The sequence below is a fragment of the Rhamphochromis sp. 'chilingali' genome (assembly GCF_963969265.1).
Source record: "Rhamphochromis sp. 'chilingali' genome assembly, chromosome: 15".
NCBI lineage: Eukaryota > Metazoa > Chordata > Actinopteri > Cichliformes > Cichlidae > Rhamphochromis > Rhamphochromis sp. 'chilingali'.
In genome coordinates, this window is record NC_137942.1 from 28,260,503 (window position 1) to 28,279,275 (window position 18,773).

Sequence of the window (18,773 nt, forward strand, 5' to 3'; positions counted from 1 at the left end):
TGTAAAGACTGTGGCTTTACTAAGGTTTTAGGTTGAATATTACATTATGTCCATTCATGTTAATACTTACATCCTTAAGGAATTTGTCCACTTTCAACAGGAAACGGTTATTATTTACAATAAAAATAATAAAATATTACACACACACACACACACAAGTTATATAGAGAGACAGATTTACAACTGTGGCTAAGGAAGCCCAGATTGCCTGGAGTGAACAGATGAGCACAGGGACAATATGCTCCACACAGAAAGGCTCCTCCTGGTGGGTTTGAACCCAGGATCATCTTGGTGTGAAACCAAACCAAACAAACAAAAAACAACAACAAAAAGGGACAGTCCCTATTACACCTAGTGCAATTCAAACATGTAGAATCTCTCCTCATAACTTACAGACAGGAGGCGTTTAAATGCTCCTACTCAAATAGAAAATAGACACACAAAAACACTTTGGATCATGCAAAAACACAGACTGTTCCAACTCAATTAAAAAAACTGGAAAAATAGCAAAAACAAAAAAATCAAAAACTTTAGTGTTTACCTTTTGTGGATTAAAGACCTGTCAATCAAACGATAGCAATAGAAATATCAGTCACTAATCTCTAAACATTATACCCTCTCTATATAGCTTTTGCTAACATACACAAATCCACATCTTGTGATCCCATGTAAATTAGATCCACAGAAAGAACAATACCAGTAGTAAGGCATGCAGTGCAGGAACTAACAAATCAAACTTTAGAATAAAATGCAAATGTAAATATTTGGAAATTGACTAAAGAAGACATAAAATCTTGGTCTGCTTTAGCTCACTGGATAGTTGTGAAACTAAACTATAAGGGTGATTGTTAATTAGATTTTTCAGTGAGATTCAATCTTAAAAGGGTACTGGGTGGCTGGTGGTATTTACAGTTTTTTTTTTAATACAAATAAAGTGTTTAGACTCAGTCTTAAGGACACAGAAACAAGTAGGAGTTTTTACCAATTCACTGAACAGAAAGGAAGAAGGCAAAAATTGCCCAGTCACTACAGAACAGAAAACTGATGTTAGAGGTATTCTCAATTTAACTGACAGGCCTTTTTTTTTTATAAAATAATCTATATTAGTAACAACAAATGACTTGTGCAAATCAAAAACCTGGAGAGTCTTTCTAATGTCAGCAGAATTCAAAAGGCTTCAAGAATTACTGAGTGTTTACATAAGGCCATGGAAGAAAAAGTAAGTCACATATTAAAGCAGAGAAGGTTTCTCTATTCCTCTTCACTTTCCCGTCAGGTCCAGCAGTTGGTGTTTAGTTGAAAAAAAACCAAAAAAAACAAAACTGCTCAGTCATATTCTAGATGCGCATCCAAAGTTACTGCATTCTCCTGCAGATGAAAAAGTCTGTATGATTAATTATACAGAGGAAAAATTAGAGTTCATAACAGCCGAGGCCCGTCTGTAAAAAACATAATCACAGTCAATGCAAAAATGAAATCACTTACCCATCCTCCATTGCTTTTCAGCCATGGGGCGAAGTTCTCCATGTAGCACTCTGCATAGCCTTGCATCCGCTGAGTTCCCGTGGCTGTCACTATTCGCCGTGATACTTCCATGCTGACAGCCATCCGTTGCAGTGTAGGACTGGCTGTTGGTTGCTGAGAAAGAGTTTCAGCTACATGACTGCTGCTCACAGCATCCAGGAGTTTGGAAAACGATGCATATGAAAGACGGGTCAAACTGGAGCGAAGAAAACGGTCCGATTGGATCTGTTAAATGATGCACATTTGCTTTGAGTGCGCACGCAAACACATGAGGAAAATTTACACCGTCTTCAGCTTTATGTTTACCTGAATTGATTAATTTATTGTAATTATTATTATTATTATTATTATTCCCAAAACATTTGACAAATGAATAAAGGACCTTTACAGACAGTATAATGAACCACTACTTACCACAGTATTGATAGAGTCTCCTTCCGAAGAGAGCACCTTGACAAGTTCCTGCACTATTGTTTCTTTATCACATACTGCTGAGAAAGAAACATCAGCTTTACTGAAGATGAAGATATTATAGTTCTTGATCAGTTTTTCTAACTTCACATAATGTACTGCATGTATTTCTGATCTATCAATTTTTTTTAATCAATCACCAGTTGCTCAAGTGTTTTTCCGGTGTTATCAGTCACCTTCAACCAATTCAGTAAGATTTCTTTAGCTGAGAGACAGTCCAGAGTCCCAAAGCCTTAGAAATGGCTTTGTAACCTATTCTGATGTCTGTGAAGGTTCTCAGTCATCCAGGTCACCGTAGTCAAAGGAGCTTGCAAAGAAAAGCATCTGGACTTCTTTAAGTTGCTTGAAGACGTTTCACCTCTCATCCGAGAAGCTTCTTCAGTTCTAAGGTTAAATGGCGGAGAGTCCCAGATTTAAACCCAATGGGAGTATCCCCTCAAAGAGGGACAAAAGGACCCCCTGATGATCCTCTAATCGCCTGAGCGAAGGTGTGAAAACGGGTGTGGGTCCCAATCAGCCAGGGTTTTCAGGTGAGCTCATTGTGAAACCTAGCCCCACCTTAACATGCGATTTCCTGAGGTCAGATGGCCCAGGATGTGAGTGGGCGTTAAGGCGTCTGGGAGGGAACTCAAAACTGGATTATAGATATACCTATTCTGATGTTAGTGACCTGAACCAAGTTCAAGTCATTTGTTCTTGAGTTTCTTTTTATTGTGGAATGATGTGCTGGTTTTATCTTATCAGGTTCTATTTCAGGTCTGGCAGTGATGAGTAAGTTCTGGGTGTGGCTAGTGAAATTAAACTCACCATTTCCAAAAACGTGGTTAATCACAGTTAATTCATGAGTTGACAAGGGGGGAGGTTTCAAATAGTGCCAAGGAGATTTGGGCAGCTTTTTCCCCATAAATGAAATAATAAATAAATGACTATATTTTATATTTATTTTTTGGACACAATCATATGCAAAAAAACAAAATCAGGCAAGGGGCAAATACTTTTTCATGTAACATTTCACATGAGCCCCTTCTATGATGCTTCCTGTGTTACAGCATAGGTAACTAATTTGATACACTCAGTCCTAGTTTCCAAGTTATAATTAATACCTAACAATACGCCTAACCTTGGAAAATATTGCTGCATATTTTAAGCATGCTGTAGTCCAGGTCAAATAAATAAATAAAATAAAAATACTTAAACAAACAAAACTTGGATGCAAACTGACCAAAAACCATTATCCTTGCTCTAAACTACCATGTCACAAGTGCTGCCTTTCTGGAGCATTTTAGATGGGCATCAAAGCCTTTCATAGTACAGAAACAGTTTTGCTGACAGTGACCAGTAGTTTACCAGTCACATTAGATTAAAGTGATATTGCAGCCCCGAGTCTGCAGGACCTCAGTGATGCATTTTATTCTGTGGATAAAAAATTTTTTGCCACCCCTTGCAGACTGGCTTGGCATTAAGGGTGCAGCTCTACATTGGCTCTTATCAATGAGCCAATGTAGAGCTTAAGAAGAAGAGTTTTTCAGTAACTGTTCATCTCAGGATCAATCTTCTTCTGTTTGGATCTGCTTCCACTTGGTAATATTATTAGAAGATAACATCTCCTTTCATTTGTACACTGATGACTTTGAGTTATATCTTCCACTAAAATATATATTAAAAGGCTGGAAGACTAACAATTTCGTCCAGTTGAACAAGAACGAAACAGATTTTCATCATCTTTTGTCCATCCAAATCTCCATACAAGCTCCTTTGCCAGCGTGTTAGATTATTGTATCCTATATTTTACATCTCTTGCAAAATATAACTTTGTGACTCAGAGCTTTACTCTGACAAACAAATTTGCTCCGTTGTCAAAAACCAGCTAAGCGTCATCACCTCTTTGAAATCTTTTGTCCTTTCAGCAAGACTGCTGACTGGCACATCATTACAGTCTTGTCCTTGCCACATTAGAATTCATTTAAGAGCTTACTCATTATTTTTAAGACTCTTAATGGGCAGGGGTCAGCTTATATCACTGATTTAGCTCCTATACGTCTCAGATCTTTTGTAGTATCAAAGCTCTTTACAGATCTTTACATACAAGTTGATGCCTCAAACAAAAAGGTGATGCGGCCTTTGTGGTCACTGCTCCATGTGTATTGAATGATCTTATCACCTGAAATGGGGGGGGGGGGGGGGGAGGAGGAGGAGGAGACCCACATCTTTGCTTCTGAGTCTAGACTCAAAACCCACCTTTGTCCCTGTTAATATTCCCTTGCTAACAAACTAATGTCTCATTTGCTGCATGTCTAACTCATGCATCCCCTCCTGTCCTCTGGTGGTTGTTGTCATTTTTAACGTTTTGATGCATCTGGGGTGGTAGCAAAGTAAAACACAAAGAAGGTGCTCTGCACTATTGAAGAACATGAAAAATTTATGTTCATTTTGTGGTTAGTTGCTACCCTATAGGACCTTGTAAGTGTGAAAACACGGTAAATCTGCTTTATAAATACATTTTACTTACATTTATTAGTTACTTTACCGTTCTGTGAATTCTAGTTTGGGTCAATATACCATTTTAAAGTGAATTAATGTATATGCGTGGCTGTGCATGCAATTACCTGTTGGTGGCTGTGTTTTGGGACTATTTCTCTTTATACTGGTAGACTTCTGGGCAATCTTTTCCAGCTTCTCTGCCACATTACTGTAGAACTCAGGAGGGTGATCTGTATGGACAAATGTATATGAAATATCCATGAACAATAAAAAGACTTTTGCCACTCAAATGCAGTCAAGTGTTTAATTTGAGTTATTGCAGGAGAACTATGTTCACTAGTATCTTCCAAGAAAGCAATGGCTGACTCTGGTTTATTAACCACTGTCTTCCTCCTCAGTGTGAGTGCTGCCTTTGGCACTATAGCTCATTGCAGCATTCTCCTTCTCAGGCTAGCTTCTATTCGACTCACTGAGATACCCTTCAAAATAATTTAAATCTTATCTCTCCCACCTCACTCAGTTCATTCAACTAAAAAAAAAAAAAAAAAAAATGTCAATCTCATCCATTTTTAGTTGCCATTTAAGTCCCCCATGATCTTAAATATTAATATCAAAATAAAAGTTGTACCATAGAAGTTACCTCCTTTGAGTGCAAGAACCTTATGTAGATTATCTTTGTCAACAAGATCATCAAATAAAATTCTTTAGCAAAAAGTGAGAAGAGGTTCCTGAGTAAAAGTCAGATGAAAAGGTGCTGTAATGGAAAAAAATTCCTTGCCCTACTAAATTAAATGGTCAGGAAGTATTGCTGACATCAATCGGCATGAATAGTTCACCACACAACAGGTGAAAATTACATTTAGATGAATACATTTATGCAATTTTTATACATCTTTAATATTACAAATGTACACAAGACGAGCGAATTTTGTGTGTCCAGGTGATTAAATATGACTGATATTTCTTCTTTTGGAAAATGTAACAGTCAGAGAGCTTACTGGGAGAGATGACATTTGGTGTAGGCTCCGGTTTTTTGTTAATTGGTAATGTGTCAGGTCGCTGCGGATGAGACGGACGCTCCTGTTTGTCCTTATCCTTCTGTAACCTTAAACTGAAGATCTTGGAGAGCTTCTGTTTGATGTTTTTTTGGCTGAGCTTTTTCTTTAGTTTCTTTTCACTTTCATCCTCTTCTGATGTACAGGAGGTGTCATCCTGTGGAAACAGTTGAAGTATTTAAACTATTAAATTTTAGTTAAGTACTGATAATTATGATGAGAAAAAAGGAAAAAAAAAAAAAAAAAAAAAAGAACCAGTCTCAGACACTGAAGTGAAAATTATAAATTTTTCCCATTTAGTACTCTTTTCTAGCCTCCATGGTCTTAATGTATCATAGTACTAATGTATAACAATACCATGTAGACACTACACTACAGGTTTGTGTCCAACATCACTCATGGTCTTTCATGTGTTCCAGCTCAAAACAATACAACACACTTACTTCGCTTTTGTCTTTGAGGTGTGCAGGTTTTGCTTTGCTCTTCCTGCCCAATGAGCCTTCAGGGTCTTTGGCAGGACGTTGTGTGCTGTTACGATGTGGCAGTTGCTTTATGAGGTCTTTGAATCCAGTCTTTTTTTCATCTCCTGAAGTGACAACCTGAGGATTCCGCTCATCCTTTGTTTTTGGTTTTGGGTTGGAACTAGCATGGGAAAACAAGACAATTCATTAAAAATAAATGGTCACATAAATAATATTGCAAATATTCAATTACTATATTTAAAATAATTACTTACTTAAACCTTTAGATTGATTAAAATGTAGTAAGTCCTAAAACTATCTACCCTTTAATCATTGCTACTCACTGGTAAAGGTCACAAACGGCACAAGTCAGTGAGTTATTATCCAGAATGTTGTGTCTTGAGCTACAATTTTTTAAAAAAAGATACAAACACAAAGACAAACAAGCAAAAAATAGAATAGTAGTGAGTTATATTACCTGTACTTGTGGTGATCGTTGTAGGCCCCTCCTACCCTCCCAGGCCTCTCTTTCAGAGGAATTAAAAGGGAGCGATGTAGAAAAGCTTGGAGCACTAAATGAGTCTCACTCTTAATCTCAATCAAAGAGATGGAGGACACAGATGAGCGGCGTCCTTCAGAGTCTGACATCACTGCAGTTTACAGAAGAAAAAAAAAACTTAAGTCATGTTATAAAATCCTCAAAAAATAAGCTACAATAGAGTGAAAAAGTGTTTGACCCCCTAATTTCCTCTTTTTATGCATGTTTGTCACACTTAAATGTTTCATCAAACAAATTTAAATATTAGAAAAAGATGATACAAGTAAACATAAAATGCAGTTTCTAAATGAAGGTGTTTATTATTAACCCTTTAAGACCTACCATAGAACCAAGTCCGCCAGAGCTTATAGTATATTTTTACATCGTGTGGTGCCATTTTTGGGAGCATTTCAAGTTGCTATACATCAATACAGCAATTATAGCCCAGATTTTAATAATATGTATTCATTAAGTGCATAGTAATTACATAAATTGCAAAACCGTGCAATAAACTACAAAAAAATTGAAAATCGTTTTTGCTTTTTTAACATATATTTCTAGTTAGAGAAATTTAAGAGGCTTATCCCTCAAAACTGTAAATACAAAAAAGTTGCACAAAATAGTTTCCTACCACAGGAAATTTATTTTGAGTGTCTTCATAGTTTTATTTTTGAATACACCAATTTTTATATACTGCAGGAAAAACGAAAATAAATATTATACTACAAATTTGCAAAAAAGCAGCATATGCATCAAAATAAACTATTTCCAGCAGTGCAATATGAGTCCTAAGCATCCCAGAAACGACACAGAAAGTCATAAAGTCAAAGATAACTTTTAAAAACACCAGTATAGACCCTGAGGCCCTGATGGTAAAAAAAAAAAAAAAAAAACTACATTTCCGCGAAAATGACATCACTTCCGGTTTCGGGCAGGTAATGGCGGACATTCAAAAGTTCGCGCTGACGGATCGGCAAAGCGTGTTTCCGTAATATTATGTTTTTGTTGCTGCAAGTGCTTTTTATACAGTTTTTGCAAAGCTTTATGTGGAAGGAAACCGTGACCTAGGACAAGCTGATGGCATAAGATGTAAGTACAACTCCTCCAGTTTCATATGCAAAAAAAATTATTGCGCTAGCTTACGTGGTTGCAGAGCTACCGGGATTTAAAAATAGTTACACAAAACAAAGCGTGCCCGCTCCGACCGGCTCTAAAGGGTTAAGGGGAAAAAAAAATCCAAACCTACATGGCCCTGTGTGAAATAGTTCAATTCAACTGCATTTATACAGCACCAAATCACAACAACAGTCGCCTCAAGGTAGGGGTGGGCGGTATAAACGGTAAATGATAGAAACGATATAAATTTGACCAACGGTAGAGATTTTTACTATACCGCTCTACCGCAATAGCACATGTTGATGGTGTCATCATCAAGCTGCACCTGTTTTGGTCGAAAGCATTGCAGCAGCTGCAAACAACATCATCTGCAAATTGTGCTGGGCAACAGTAATAGCAAAAAGATGAAGCACTTTTGGAATATGAGGAAAGCCAAAAACTGTGCTTCCTCCACTTCCCTATCATTGATTCACTAATGCCGAATTCTCTCGCAGCCGCTCTATTCCCATGTTGTTGCAGTATATTAATGACCAACCTCGTATTGTGGATGGATTATCTCAGTAGTTTTCCTGACTGAAGTTTAGTCCGTTTATAGCATCCTGTTATGCAATTGCATTTGTCCCTAACCACCAGAAACCCTCACGTTATCTTTTATTGAGTGGAAAAAGGTTAGCGTTCATCCTTCAGCTTCACTGTGCTAATGTTATGCCAATGTAGCTGTTTTGCTAGCAATCACTTAGGACAGGGGTGTCGAACTCCAGGCCTCGAGGGCCGGTGTCCCGCAGGTTTTAGATATCACCCTGTTTCAACACACCTGAATCAAATTATTAGTTCTTTAACAGGCTTCTGGAGAACTTCAAGACATGTTGGTGATAATTTAGCCATTTAAATTAAAGCCATTAAACTTTAACTGAACAAACACACACATCCACACATGTGCAATAACACTAAGTGCAATAATCTTTTCTGGCATCGTTGTATTTTTACTCAGTTGTATATAGCATTCGTATTCTATTTTTTATCTTATTGTATATTTTTATTCTATTTTATTCTACTGTATATAGTATATTATTTTATTCTATTCTGTACAGCTGTGTACTGTATTTATTCTTATTGTATTCTAATTTTTGCGTCATAACTTTTGCACTGTCCACTTCCTGCTGTGACAAAACAAATTTCCCACGTGTGGGACTAATAAAGGTTATCTTATCTTATCTTAAATCAGCTGTGTTGGATCAAGGACACATCTAAAACATGCAGGACACCGGCCCTCGAGGCCTGGAGTTCGACACCTGTGACTTAGGACATCACTATATACCAGCTAGTCCAACTTCAGTAACCCTACAAACGTCACTGCTGTTTAGTTTTCTGTCTTCATTTATGTTGGAAGTGATAGCAGAGCTGTACGTTTTAATTTTTTCAGATATCTCTCAGTCAGAACATGGCACATCATGTTTAGGTGGAAACTAGCTAGCTAACTTCTAACTCCGTTGAATTGAATAAATTCTGTTTTCATGGATGCCTGGATGTTAAACTTAATTGTTGCACCTGGTAAAGCAGCAACGCTGATCATTTTATTAAAGATGAAAGAATTTAGACAGTTTTTAACTCTCAGTGATGCTGCAGTGTTCGTTTGACTTTGGGACCTGAAAGCAGATGGAGTTTTGGACCCAGATTACTCCGCGAGGCTCCTGACTACGGTAACCGTAATGCTCCGACAAACATTTTTGACAGATTTTTGAGAGCCGTGTACCACATAAAATCTGTTTGAGGTCAGTAAGCACACCCAGAACCAGGCACACTGTCGATTTTTGAGAGAATTAAAGGATTTTAAGCGTGCCTTAGTGTGTAGAATACGTTATACAAAAGAAAATAATATATCGCGATATATATATCGTTACCGCACATGCTTCAAATTATACCGTGATATGGATTTTAGGCCATATCGCCCAGCCCTACCTCAAGGCACTTTATATTCTAAGGTAGACCCTACAATAATACATTGATGGAATTTCAATCTTTTAATTATCTTATGCACTGTTGAAGTTAAACTATCCAAATCTCTTTCTATCTTTATTTGAGGAACATTAATTTTTTTGAAAATTATTGAAATATGTAAAGACAATTTTTAATTTTTTGTACCAAATCATAATTACAATCACCTGTTGACATCACGTGTTTCAAATCACGTCATTATTTAACAAATTCACCTGATTGCTAGCACTACATTGCTCCTATCCCAACCTTTTACGGAATATGTTGCAGGTCTGAATGACAGCAAAGGATGTCTATTTACAAATGAAATAAAGTTGACCAGACAAAACATGAAATATTTTGTGTTCATATTGTCTGCAATGACATATAAGTCAAATTTAGAAATCACTCCTTTCTTTCTTTCTTTTTTTGCATTTTCCATACTGTCCCAACTTTTTCTGATTTGGGTTTCTAAGATGGGGCCTGATTATTTACGACCTTGTATGTGAGGAGCAGGATTTTGAATTCTGGATTTAACAGGGAGCCAATGAAGGGAAGCCAATACAGGTAAAATCTGCTCTCCCTTTCTAGTCCCTGTCAGGACTCTTGCTGCAGCATTTTGGATTAACTGAAGGGAGTTTTTAGGACATCCTGATAATAATGAATTACATTAGTGCAGCCTGGAAGTAATAAATGCATGAACTAGTTTTTCAGCATCACTCTGAGACAGGATATTTCTCATTTTAGAGATGTTGTGCAAATGGAAGAAAGCAGTCTTACATATTTGTTTAATATGTGCATTGAAGGACATGTCCTGGTCAAAAATGACTCCAAGGTTCCTCACAGTGTTACTGGAGGCCAAGGTAATGCCATCCAGAGTAAGAATCTGGTTAGATACCATATTTCTAAGATTTTCAGGGCAGAGTACAACAACCTCAGTTTTATCTGAATTAAGAAGCAGAAAGTTAGAGGCCATCCAGGTCTTTATGTCTTTAAGACAGTCCAGCAGTTTAAATCAAATGACTGGATAATGTCCTGCATTAGGAAATTCTGATATTTTAATCTTTAAATCTCCTTTCCTTTGCTCCAAGATGCAAAAATGTAATAATAATACAACTAATAATATAACTAAAACAAACCTTAAATACTAATCCATATGTTTAAAATACACAGTGACTTTCAAATGTCCTCCATTACTGAGGAAAATTTTGCAGACCAACAAAGCCAGTCTGCCATTTTTCATATCCTCCCTGGTGAACTTGATCTATCCACAGAGTTGATCAGCAAATTGTTTATTGTGGCTGATTTTCGTCTAGTTATCATGGAACTGACTTCATGATCCAATGATTGAAACTAGCACTTACAATCGACTGTCGTTATGCATGTTTTTTTTTTTTGCTTTATTTTAATTTCTGGTGCTATGAGAGTGTTTAGTTCATCAACTTGGGTTAGACCAACACAAACTGAACCAGACTAAACATACTTCACTGCACTGTATGTATGTGTGCTGCACAAATTCTCTCTGGAATTAGTAACGTTTCTCTGATTCTGACGTATTGCGAAGTTATCCCCCAGTGCTTTTCCTTATTTGATGGTAGTATAAAGAGCTGTTCCTTATAATATGTATACTCATGTACTTTCTTATGCTAGTAACTCAGTTTTTTTTTTTGTTTTTTTTCCCTAAGGAACAAATTTGCTCAACATAAGAGACAAAAATGACATGGAAAAACCCCATGGAGCTATAGAATTGACTGCTTATTTACATGTTTCAATTAAAGAATTTTTTTTCTAGATAATATTCAAGTGACGTTCGATTGTGTATACGTTCTCTACGTTCCGCCCAATCGATTCTTTTGCGAACTCTCTGTTGTTGTTAACAGGTTCGAAACAGCTTGAAAGAGAAACAGAAACAAACAAGTGATTCTAATAGTTCCATTCCATTCATTCCTTACACCACCTAACAAAACACCGCCTTACACACTTTTTATAACCCCCCTCCAAAAAAACAAAATTTACGACGACCCTCATCTATGAGATACCTCTGCCAAGGTACTCTTTAATATCGTTTAAAAACTTTAGCTCAATTCATTTTAATCAAAGAATACGTGAATTAAGAACAGTAATCGCCCGACCGACCAGGGACAGAACTTTTCCGCGGTATTGATGACTCGAGTTCAAAGAATATTTCACTAACTTTTACGAAAGGTAAATACATGCTAGACTGAGACAAACTTATATATACAATAAAAACTTTGTACCTCGAGGTGTGTCTCGACGTGTCGAAGTAGACCCGAATTGAGGTTTAGAATGTTTTTGCCGTTTTCTTGCGCAGCTACATTGAACTCCGTGGTAATCGTCTTCTTCTGCCGCTTCCACGTCTTCTTCTTCTTCTTCTGTATAGGGTTTACTGGCGGTTGGCAAACAGCAAAATAGCGCATTACCGCCACCAACTGGTGTGGAGTGTGGACCGAAATGACAAAAAAATGAAAAGTTTAAAAAAAAAAAAAAATTCAAAGCCTCTCGAACAAATGGGCCTGCCTTAAAAACCAAAATGCAGCCCGATAACTTTCACTTACAGAGGTCGTGCGAAACAAAACAATCAAGTCCAACTGCACTTCCATATCGTCCAGCTTTTTGATCAGTTGTCTGCATTCAATATCATACCTCTGACAATTCAAGAAAACATGTTCTATTGTTTCCTGTTCCCTACTGCAGTCACACTCCCCTGTACAGTGTTTACCTATTAAAAACAATGTGGTATTTAAACCAGTGTGTCCAAATCTCAGTCGAGATATAATCGTCTCCTCTCTCCTGTTTCAGCCTGTACTTCTCATTTCCCCCACCTTCCTTTGGATTCTATAAAACCATCGCCCTTTCCTCTCTTCCTCCCATTGCTTCTGCCAACCTTTCGATCATTTTGTATCGTATTCTACTCTTGAGCTCCGTCCTACTCACACTAATAACCATATCTACTATCGGTCTCCTTGTTGCGACTTTTGCTGTCCTATCTGCCATTTCATTTCCTTTATCTCCATGATGCGCTGGTACCCATAAGAATGTGACCATAAGCCCCATCATAACAATTCTGAACAATGTTTGCTGGATCTCTATCAGAATGCCAGGTCTGCATTCTGAGTGACTGTCTTGCAGACTGGCCAGTGAAGAGTTCGAGTCTGAACATATCACAGATCTTAGTGGTTTTGTTTCTTCAATCCAGTGGACTGCTAACAATATTGAAACCATTTCACCTGTGTACACTGATAAATCATCACTGATCCTTTTGATTCCACCTCTTCTTCAACTACTACTAGTTTAAATGCGGTAGGCACACCCAACTTACAGGTGCATTACTGCCACCACCATTAATCCCGTTGTTCAAACATAATCAAATTAAAGATTGCCTACTTTCCGTGTACTAACAGATTCCACAGTTTAATGCTTTGTTTGCTGTTCTTAAATAAAGTCACTAATCTTCTCCTCTCTTCCTCATATTCATTGTGGTGGATTATTGGGTGTTAATGCAGTGTTCCAAAATGAAAACCATAGAGTCACACAGCTGTGCTGCAAAGTGACCATAGACAAGGTGGGTTAACCATTTTTAATGTAAAATATGAACGTAAACCCCACCATGACATGTTTTTGTTGTTTCTCTGGATTATTTTTTTTTCAACATTTTGGTAAATGGACTGGTACTTATAAAGTGCTTTTCTACTTTATCTTAAGCACGCAAAGGGCTTTAGACAATTCACCCATTCACAACAGCAGTTTTTTCTACTGTTTCTAAATGCTTCCTAATTAACATCCACACACATTTGGAGATGATCAACATGTTAGGGTTAGTATCTTGCCCAAGGATACTCACCACCACCTGAGCTACAGCCGTCCACATGGCTTATAATAATTTATTATCACATAGTCTTTCAGCCCAATTTCTAACAACATATCCTTGCTCATTTGCACTCCCCTATTCTATATGAGTATTGTATATGGGATGCCTTGCTTAAGAAGCGTGGCACAGCCTCCTCCTTCTCCTTCTTCTCTGTCCCTGTAAACTGTTGCATAGTTAAATAGAACGAATTCCGAATTAGATTTAACCCAGGATGCCTGGATATGGATTATCTTGGACTTTTCTTTCATATCTCAAATAAATTGCTTGAATTTCTGGCTCTTAGCATTGAAACTTCTGGCATTCCATTGGAGAATGAGTGTAGTTAATAGTATTACAGTATCTGATACATATTGCTTCTCGGCTTGACTGAATCTTAAGTTTGTCATTTATTTCCTCCCATTTTAAATCTGTCATCCTGAAGTGGTGGTCCGCAGCGTTCACTATTATTTATATTCTTTCAGTTTTATTCAATATGTTGCATTTATCACTAGTTTTATTTAATTTTTTTGTAAATTTAATTCTAATTTTCTGTACTTTTGTCTCTCTTTTCACTGCTTTGCAACCCCACAATGCTATATTGTGGCTTCCTCTGTGGCTGCAGGATTCTGGAGGAACTCCTGCTGCACACTTGCCACTTCTATTGTCCCCTCCACAATGAGCTCACCTGTGATTCCTTTTACATACAGCTGTCTGAATTCTTAAGAGCTAAAACATTTAATGGGCTTTGGTGCAAATTCTCTGTACATATAAGCAGTTTTGTCATATCAAAATTATAGTTCCTGCTCCTCAAAGCATAGCTGCAGTCCCTTTTTTTTATATGTTCTCCCAAGCATTTTCTTCATTTACTTCACTTGTTTCTCACTTGTAGATTTTCCACCAGTTACTCTCTTTTTACATTTTTTAACCTTCTTTACCCCCATTTCAGATTTACTGCCTATTAGTAAATTTCCATAACTCAGAACGTGCATTTTTACGTCTCCCAATTGTCCTCTGATAATTCCAGTTAATTTTGTTGGGTCCATCTTTTCACATACCCCTCTTTCTCAGATCTCACCACCACAGTAAGTTAGCTGTGTACCACTCCTCTTCCTTTGCTTTCTGATTCAACACTCAACACCATTCTTCCTCCTCTTCCTTCCTCTGTCCATACTGTTGCTGTCACTGTCAGTTTTCCTCTGTTTCTTTCTATCACTTGTTGCAGACAACACTGCTTGAGCACCATTGTTGTACAGAGCCTTTCTAGACTGTCACCAGCTGCTCCAGGACAACTAGTCCTGCTTATGAGTCCACAAGAGAAGATGTTGATATTAGTGTTTGATTTTCCCACACTCACCACCAATTTCATTCTCCTCTCCACCAGATACACCAGTAACTGTCTCCTGACATGACATTTTCCTCCCTCTTTTTATTACTCAAATTTGTCTAAATCAGTCTATGTATCTGTGACTGCTTGTAAAAGCTATTTTTTGAGTTCAATCTGTATGTTTCTGTTTTCTTGCTGCAGAATGAGGAAGTCGATGTCTTCCACTTATTGGAAGGTTTCTGATTTGCTTCCTGCTCCAGTCTGTATGTTGAGGTGGTCTCATGTGGTACAGGAGTGTATGAGTATATGTTCAATGAAGCAAGTGTGAGTGTCTGTGTGTATAAGAACATGGTTTTGAAGTAAGTACTTTATGAACCTGCAGTCAGCTGAGACTGAAGAAGTCTCTTTGATGAGCGAAGAAACATTTCTCCCACTGAAAACGCTAATCCAGGTGAACAGAATGCTTTTTTGGCAGTTTATGGTGAGTAATATTACAAAAGAGTTCGTTAAATCTATTTGCCATACCAGCCATGACGATGTTCTATATAAGCTAAAGAGATTACTATGGGGATTGTAAGGTAATATGCCATGGGCTCACATCTTTCAATATAACTCTACTTCAGTAGGTTACTCACAGTATGGACTGCACTCATTTTTAATCTCAGTGTACATTTCGATCTCCACAATACTATTCACACAGTTTTTTGAATTTAGCTTGCACTAGTGCGGTTCTTCACATGCTATTTGTACATGACTTCACTAGATGTCTGTATTTGACTTTTCTGGTGTGAGCTGCAGCAAAGCTGCAAAGATTTTGCCTTGAGGTTTTATGGATCCACACACTGCTACACTGCAGTACCAAAATTGGCAACAGATAAATAAGAGTTTGGCTTTCTCATAACTCTTCTGTGACAAAAGTAAACACAAGTGCTTGAAACGTTTAGGATGCACACTAAATTTGGGAAAAGGTGTGGGATTGTAGTCTGACCTGACTCTAATTCTAGATTCATGATATTCATCATCTAATCTTCTGAACATAATACAATTTAGGACACAAAACAGTAAAGATCCTCTCCAGATGTGACATGATATTGCTGGAAAAATGTGATGTCATGCACTATCATACATGAGTTAATCTGAAGAGCATTTGCATCAGAATGTGGTGACGTGTTTGCTTATGGAGCTACCTTTGATCAAATGTGATCATCCCCACAGAATAAAAATATTTTGGTTTGATGAGTCTTTTATTTGTTGTTGTTGTGATTCTTAATGTCATATAAATATCATTTATTTCTTAGGAAACACTTCAGTCTTTCCACATCCTTAGACAGATTTTTCCTTTTTTTAAATTGTAAATCTTTTTTTTAAATGTTTTTTGATATCAAATGAATATACACATTTGAAGCTGTGGTGGAAAGGTCAACAAACATACTTTTATTCATCATGGATAATCTCTCTGTGCCACTGGACAGGCAGTGGAGAACTTTCTCTAACTGGGTTAGGGTTGACGTTACACCAAATCTTTCATACCCCGTGAAACAAGTCATTATGATACAGTATAGTTATATCTCCCACATATATTATCTTCTGAGGGCAAGAGACACAACCACTATTTCTGAGCAGTTTTCTCAGAGTGCCACACAACGCCTTGGATTGAACATTGTCTGTATACGTGAAGATTTGTGCTATTTATTTGTGATATGTGTGTTGCTCCCACTTGACCAAGTAAGCATACAACAATACAAAGATCATGACAGAAAAATGTTTGCGCCAAGATTGGCGTCTATTTTATTTAGGAAGGTACTTATCACGATGACGGAATTCTAATGAAAAAACAACATCAAAATGAGAATTATACTAGTTATGAAAACACAGGCAATAGGAATGATGAACAGTCTTTAGCACAGCCCCCCCAAAACCCGTCCAGCGTCACTGGTGTCAAGACACTGGTACAAGGATTGGGAGTGACCAGACCAAGAACGCATGCAGGACTTCAGGAGATTGTAATGGTGAGATTAAACTGCAAAACTTGATAAATAATAATGTCACAACTGCCAAAATCCCCCAAAACATATAAGGAAAGTGCTTCAGTGCTTTGAAATATAAAAGAATAAGTCAAGTCTGCACACTACAGTCAAAACAGTAATTACAGTAAATGTTGTCAGTAAGTTGTATTGGAAACATGGAACTCAGAATTACAGTAATTAGTCACTTTAAACACAAAATAAAATAGAAAACAGAGAATATGCTCTTCCAACATGCTCTATTGAATCTCATTTAGTTGCTTTGTCTGCATTTTGTGCTTACTTACCTCTTGCAACACGCAGCCATTTCCTCCCTTGCAGTGAATCTGTCCAGCACTCATCTGTCTCTGTATGAATGAGTACTTTGTAAGCACCACTACCCCCTCAGCCAGTTCTTGTGCCCATGTCTCAATCTCCAAATTCCAGTCCCTCTGCCTATCTTCTGTGCTGGCTGAGTGCTCATGTCACTTTGTCTCACCCCCAAAAATCACTGTTCATCAGAGCTTGAGCCAATAAAGAGCCAGGCAGCTGGGTGAGGCACTTCCTCTGTGACAGGAAATTAACCACAAACAACCGACCAAAGGGAGGGGGCTAATGAGAAAGTGAGATCAAAAGACGCTGATGTTTTAATGGCTGTAAGTAGAGTTCTAAAGGGGATGAACAGGTCATGGTAAATAATTCTTGTGCTGGCTTCTAAAATAAATCTGAATAAATACATATACTATATCTAGTTTACTCTAGTATATAGTATACAGTGGGGCAAAAAAGTATTTAGTCAGTCACTGATCATGCAAGTTCCCCCACTTAAAACGATGACAGAGGTCAGTAATTTGCACCAGAGGTACACTTCAACTGTGAGAGACAGAATGTGAAAAAAAAAAATCCATGAATCCACATGGTAGGATTTGTAAAGAATTCATTCGTAAATCAGGGTGGAAAATAAGTATTTGGCCAAAAACAAAAATACAACTCAATACTTTGTAACATAACCTTTGTTGGCAATAACAGAGGTCAAACGTTTACTATAGGTCTTTACCAGGTTTGCACACACAGTAGCTGGTATTTTGGCCCATTCCTCCATGCAGATCTTCTCGAGAGCAGTGATGTTTTGGCGCTGTCGCCGAGCAACACGGACTTTCAACTCCCGCCACAGATTTTCTATGGGGTTGAGGTCTGGAGACTGGCTAGGCCACTCCAGGACTTTCAAATGCTTCTTACGGAGCCACTCCTTTGTTGCCCGGGCGGTGTGTTTTGGATCATTGTCATGTTGGAAGACCCAGCCTCGTTTCATCTTCAAAGTTCTCACTGATGGAAGGAGGTTTTGGCTCAAAATCTCACGATACATGGCCCCATTCATTCTGTCCTTAACACGGATCAGTCGTCCTGTCCCCTTGGCAGAAAAACAGCCCCATAGCATGATGTTTCCACCCCCATGCTTCACAGTAGGTATGGTGTTCTTGGGATGCAACTCAGTATTCTTCTTCCTCCAAACACGACGAGTTGAGTTTATACCAAAAAGTTCTACTTTGGTTTCATCTGACCACATGACATTCTCCCAATCCTCTGCTGTATCATCCATGTGCTCTCTGGCAAACTTCAGACGGGCCTGGACGTGCACTGGCTTCAGCAGCGGAACACGTCTGGCACTGCGGGATTTGATTCCCTGCCGTTGTAGTGTGTTACTGATGGTGACCTTTGTTACTTTGGTCCCAGCTCTCTGCAGGTCATTCACCAGGTCCCCCCGTGTGGTTCTGAGATCTTTGCTCACCGTTCTCATGATCATTTTGACCCCACGGGATGAGATCTTGCGTGGAGCCCCAGATCGAGGGAGATTATCAGTGGTCTTGTATGTCTTCCATTTTCTGATGATCGCTCCCACAGTTGATTTTTTTCACACCAAGCTGCTTGCCTATTGTAGATTCACTCTTCCCAGTCTG

At 38.0% G+C, this 18,773-nt stretch overlaps 1 protein-coding gene across 2 annotated transcripts; it reads right to left on the reverse strand.

The window, feature by feature from the left end:
• Positions 1–127: 127 nt before the first annotated feature.
• Positions 128–12,002, reverse strand: bcl2l12 (BCL2 like 12). Of its 2 annotated transcripts, none has more exons than XM_080906172.1 (8): positions 11,879–12,002; positions 6,471–6,642; positions 5,975–6,173; positions 5,475–5,688; positions 4,602–4,706; positions 1,939–2,012; positions 1,486–1,749; positions 128–1,368 (listed from the first exon to the last, which is right to left on the reverse strand). In XM_080906172.1, the coding sequence occupies exons 2-8, from the start codon at positions 6,638–6,640 to the stop codon at positions 1,327–1,329; spliced, it is 1,068 nt and encodes a 355-aa protein (XP_080762298.1). In that variant the 5' UTR covers positions 6,641–6,642; positions 11,879–12,002; the 3' UTR covers positions 128–1,326. The 2 variants fall into 2 exon arrangements, with proteins under 2 accessions (XP_080762298.1, XP_080762297.1); XM_080906171.1 differs by having other exon boundaries at positions 1,939–2,015.
• Positions 12,003–18,773: the final 6,771 nt, after the last annotated feature.

Coding starts and splice junctions, on each gene's coding strand:
- bcl2l12 (XM_080906171.1), bottom strand. CDS start 6,640: ATGTCAGACTCTGAAGGACGCCGCTCATCTGTGTCCTCCATCTCTTTG. Junction 6,174..6,470: donor AACGATCACCACAAGTACAG/GTAATATAACTC, acceptor TTCCCATGCTAG/TTCCAACCCAAAACCAAAAA. Junction 2,016..4,601: donor CAAAACACAGCCACCAACAG/GTAATTGCATGC, acceptor TTTCTTTCTCAG/CAGTATGTGATAAAGAAACA.